This window comes from Mus pahari, chromosome 12, assembly GCF_900095145.1.
Source record: "Mus pahari chromosome 12, PAHARI_EIJ_v1.1, whole genome shotgun sequence".
Classification (NCBI taxonomy): domain Eukaryota; kingdom Metazoa; phylum Chordata; class Mammalia; order Rodentia; family Muridae; genus Mus; species Mus pahari.
The window spans coordinates 794,331-799,084 of NC_034601.1; the positions used below are offsets into that span (position 1 = coordinate 794,331).

The 4,754-nt window shown below is 50.8% G+C and overlaps 1 protein-coding gene across 2 annotated transcripts in view; it reads right to left on the reverse strand.

Moving 5' to 3' along the window:
- Srl (sarcalumenin) overlaps positions 1-4,501 on the reverse strand; it is a 43,753-nt gene extending 39,252 nt beyond the window's left edge. Inside the window, exon 1 of one of the 2 annotated variants that reach the window (XM_021209141.2) lies at positions 4,425-4,501. In XM_021209141.2, coding sequence (XP_021064800.1) covers positions 4,425-4,485 — 61 coding nt within the window. In that variant the 5' untranslated portion in view covers positions 4,486-4,501. The remainder of the gene's footprint in view (positions 1-4,424) is intronic. The other variant, XM_029544711.1, reaches the window with a different exon arrangement.
- Positions 4,502-4,754: the final 253 nt, after the last annotated feature.

A 4,754-nucleotide genomic window follows, 5' to 3' on the forward strand; every position in this document is an offset into this window, starting at 1 on the left:
TGTAGACCAGGCTGGCCTCGAACTCAGAAATCCGCCTGCCTCTGCCTCCCGAGTGCTGGGATTAAAGGCGTGCACCACCACGCCCGGCCGTGGCTCTGCATGTCTAGGTGTGGTTTTCGTCTAGCCCTAGGCTACAATCTCATCTTTCCTCTAGTTTCGTTTATTTGTTTAAAACAGGGACCCTCTATATAGATAGCCCAGGATGACCTTGAACTCAGACTCCTTTTTCCTATGTGTTAGAATTATGAGCATGTGCCACCATGCGCAGTCTGATCTCATCTTTCTAACTACTTCTAATCCCCGTGCAGGTGTCCCATAGTCTAAGGCACTCAGAATGACCCAAACTGAACTTTGTGTATGTGTAACAGAACTTCACTGCTGGCTGGCCTGGAACCTGTTAGGAAGACAAAGCTGGTCTCTAACTCACACAATCATCTGCCACTGTCTCCTGAGGGCAAAAACTTAAGTCATGTATCACCACGCTTGCCCAAACCGCATTTAGCGTGTGTCCTCTCCCGAAGAGCAATGTCTTATTCTGACAGTTCCTCTGATGACTTGCAAGGAAGCCCGTCAGGCCTTCCGCAGCCTGCCCAGGTTGGGAAGTCTGGCCGGGGTATCCTAACTCTGTTAGGGTTGCCTCTTCTGCCTATTCAGAGGTTCACTGGCACTACACTCTCTGACACAGCTGACTAATTAGTTTCCTCCAATCCTGCCCCTTCCTACCAACATAACTAAGCACATCTCTCAAAGCCCTCCGTGCTCCCCACTGTCCACAGAAGAAAGCTTTCTCCTTCAGCCAGTACTGAAGGCCGTTCACAGCTCACTCCACAAGGCTGGCTAGTTCTGTTCCCTTCCTGCTGTCTTCTCACAGCTGAACCCTTCTTCCCTCAAGGGCCAGTTTCATCTTCCTTAATCTAAAACTGCTCCTCCGGCAGCAGGTGGCTCAGCGGGTGAGTGCTCGCTGCCAAGCCTGATGGCACTAATTAGATCACTGAGGCTCCCAAAGGCTGTCTGTGGCACACACAGGCCCCTCTCCAATCAATAAGTACAAACATTGTGTATTTTCATTAAAAAAAGACATTCTTCACTCCACTCAGCCCAATAACCCTACCTCAGCTTCTCGCTTTCTCAAATCTCCATTATGATAGTCTCTTATCAGCCCAGTATATGTGTAAGGAGGAAGCTTTTTCCTTCCTTCTAGACGAAAAGTATGCCAAAAATTTCTTCCCTATTCCTCTAATATCATACTTTAAAAACAGCAGGCACAATAAATATAGGATGACTTTATAAAATGATGAAATATTTCAAGCTATGTGAATGAATGGCTTCAAGTCCTCGAGCAACACACACGGTAGGCTTGGACTTGGGCTAAGACTAGAGAATGTGCCACCCCCACAGCCACAGACCCTGTTCCGTACAGCACACTCTCCCAGTTGTCACCTTCATTCCAGCCAACAAGTACTGCACCCAGCCTCATCCCCCTCTTAGGCAGAGCCAGCAGCAGAAGCAACCATCTTGTTTTCCATTAGTGTCCACAGGAGTTTGGTCCTTCTCAGCCTACATTCACAAGCAGACACCAAAGGCCAGTTGGTTACAACTGGCCTTCTCTTCACCTTTCCCAGGGGATAAGTGGACAAAGGCACAGAGAAAGAAGAAAAGAGTTCTGAACTCTGGTTCTGACTGGCCAGGAACTAGTTATCTGGCCTTCACTGTAACATATGGTGTTCGCTGTAACATATATGGGGTGAAAACAGAATTTCCCAAACTATGGTTCCCATGCCACCAGGAAAAGGGATGGAGCCATAAGCGCATCCTGGCACGGCACTTCACAGGCTCCTTATGGAGCACGGGGACACAAGATGCACCCTGTGAGCTTGTCCAGCTTTCGCAAGCTAGACAAGGGGACATCACTTTGGGAGCTAGAAAGGCTTCTAAAGTCGGCTCTCCCTGGAACCCTGAATTCACTCCTCTTAAAGTCGCCCAACAGAAGACAGTAGCAGCTGAACTGCCCTGTGGAGGAGACAGGAAATTTCCCTCTAGATATACAGCCTTACAGTAAAGAGGAGGCAACCTGTGCCCTCGGGGAGTGAAATGGACACATCACCCTGGGCCTGTAGAAGTGCACCCCAGCACACACCAACCTCTTACCATTGGAATGGGGGGGGGGGCGAGGGCCAAAGGGTCTGAAGCAACAGTCTCTGGGTGGCCTCGTCCTCTACCCCCTTTCAGTTTCATTCACACTCCTCTGCCCGTCAGAGGAGGGCAGGCAGAGGAGGGACACGGTTCCCAGAGCAGTGCCAACAGCACTGGGGCATGTGCTTCTGTCCCTGACTGGGAAGGTCCTTTCACTTCACCAAGTTTTTCTTTCCTTCACTATCCAACGAAAACATTCATTAAATCATCTCTGGAGTTCTTGATGGGACCTACCTCTCTTCCAGGTCCTTAGACCATGGAGAGAACTCAGGTAATTATAAAGAACTAGGGGCAGCTAGACGAGGGAAGGGACCAGAGGTGTCTGGTGACAGGAGCCTATGGCTGCTCCCAAGTTCTGGTGTAGGTACTTGTGACTAATGTCTAGGGAAACAGGGATGCTGGGTCTCCTAATGAGAAGAGGCAATTGGGGCCTCAGCGTCAACCACCTAGTCTAGAGGAACCGTGGAAGCAATGTGGGAGAGATAAGATAGGGTGTGTTCCAGGGTTCCTATCTTTGGAAGTGGGGGTAGAGCTAGAGAAGACATTGGCTTCTTCTAGCCCAGGGCAGAGCAAAATGGGAAATAAATGACAGGCGGAAGAATGGAGACAGGAGTTCAGATACAAGGTAGTGACCTTTAGCCAGGGTGGCAAGTTCTGGGGGAAATTCAACCACTAGCGAAGATTGCTGTTATAGGGATATGGGGAAAGCGGCAGGTGTCTTGTAACCTCCCACTGAGTTGAAGCAGCAGCCACCTCAGGGTACACAATCTACAACTGGGCAGAGGAGCGGTAACTGAAGTAGAACAAGCAGGCAGGGGGATTTGAGACAGGCAAGAGCAAGCTCACACTCCTGGGCACAAAAAGAAACAGCCTAGAAAAACTTTCATATGAATCACATGCCTCTTTCCCATAGCAAGAGCTCTGAACACAGCCTTCAGAATATTCTAGAAATCCTGTCCCCTTTATACAAAGAAAGACAATTTTTTAAATGTCCCTAAAAGGACAGAAATTCCTGGGGCTTTGCTGTGTGGTAGCTTCAAGGTGGCAGCTGGGGCTGGAGCAGCAGAGGAGGGGCTGGGAAGAGGAGAGGGTGACAGTGGCTTCGGGCTCAAGGATCCAATTACAGGACTGTTTCCATACTTAGCCACCTGACAGCCGCTTGGAATACTCACCACTCTGCCACCACAGCCCCATGGAGACCAAATTAACTCAAGGGCAGACAAGGGCAGAGCCCAACAGCAAGCTCAATGGCCTAGAGCATCCAGCCTTACCTCTTACACCCCCAAAGAACGGCTTTCGTTCCTCATATGCCTATCCTCTCACTAGGTCTGCACCTCTGTCACTCCAGTCCACGAGACAGAACCTTAAAGGTCTAAAACAAAGACCCAGAAATCTCACAAAGATGAAGTGCCAGCATAGGAGACAGACCAGGGTGTCCTAGATCTAGGGGGAATCTTAGAGCACCTCCCCTAAGAATCCCCAAGGGGAAGCAGCCTCGGGAGTCTTAAGAACAAGAGAGGTGACAAGATGATCGGTGTCCCCTCGGAGCCTATAAATAACCCCATGCTGCAACCCAAGCCACCACCTCTGCCACACAAAATGTTGAGATGTCAAAGGAGAGCCACGGTGTGCAGAGCCGAGCCCCCTTCTTGATGAAAGACCCTGCCCCTCGGAAGGCTCTCCTCCATTCCCCTCCGCATTCTGTCTAATAGCTTCCAACACAGTCACCAGTCCTCAGCTTTCCATTCAGTTCTACCCTATCCCAGTTCCAACTCTGTCCCACTGTTCATAAAATGATTCTCCGCTTTGTCTGCAGTGTCCCACTCTGGCCATGGACATGCAGACCTAAGTCACTAGCTAAAACCAAGTCTCTTGTCCTATCTCCCACCAAGATGGTGACTCAGATAACCCCCAGCTCCAAGAGGATGTATTTTTGTCCATCTCAGAGATTCCTCTAGGCCTGACTCCGGAGGGTCCTCTCTCCAGCATGTGCTAGTCAGACTCCTCTCTGAACCTGGTCTAGACCTCAGAACCATTTGCTCTCATTTCTTCTTAGGACCCCTCACTGGCTCGCACCTCTCCCTAGCACCTCATCCTGTGTCCCAGGCCCCTGTGAGAAGGGCAGTGACACTAGCTAGAAGCAAAGTTCTGCCGTCAGCCCGGCCCCCCACTCGGATAAAAACTTGGGCACATTAGGGGCACAGTGGAAGCCATTTGTGCAGGGGGCGTACCTGCTTGTCCTGAAAGCAGCAGCGAGGCCAGGAAACAGCAGAGCAGGAGCAGCGCCTTCATGGTGACTGCCAAGAGAGCCCAGCTGCTCCTCGCCTCTATTTATATGGTGGGTGCAAACAGGCACGGCAGGAGGTGGAGGGCGGGGGAGAAGGGTCACACAGTCACTAGGGCAACTGGGCAAACATAATGGGAAAGAAGCCCAGACCCCCAAGGGCTACTGTGGGTGTTGTCCTAGGCTCCAAACATGAGAAGCAGAGCCCAGTAGTGACCTCTCCCAACATGACCAGGACTATTTAGTCCAGGGTAGGGATAAGGGGCTAAAGATGGCC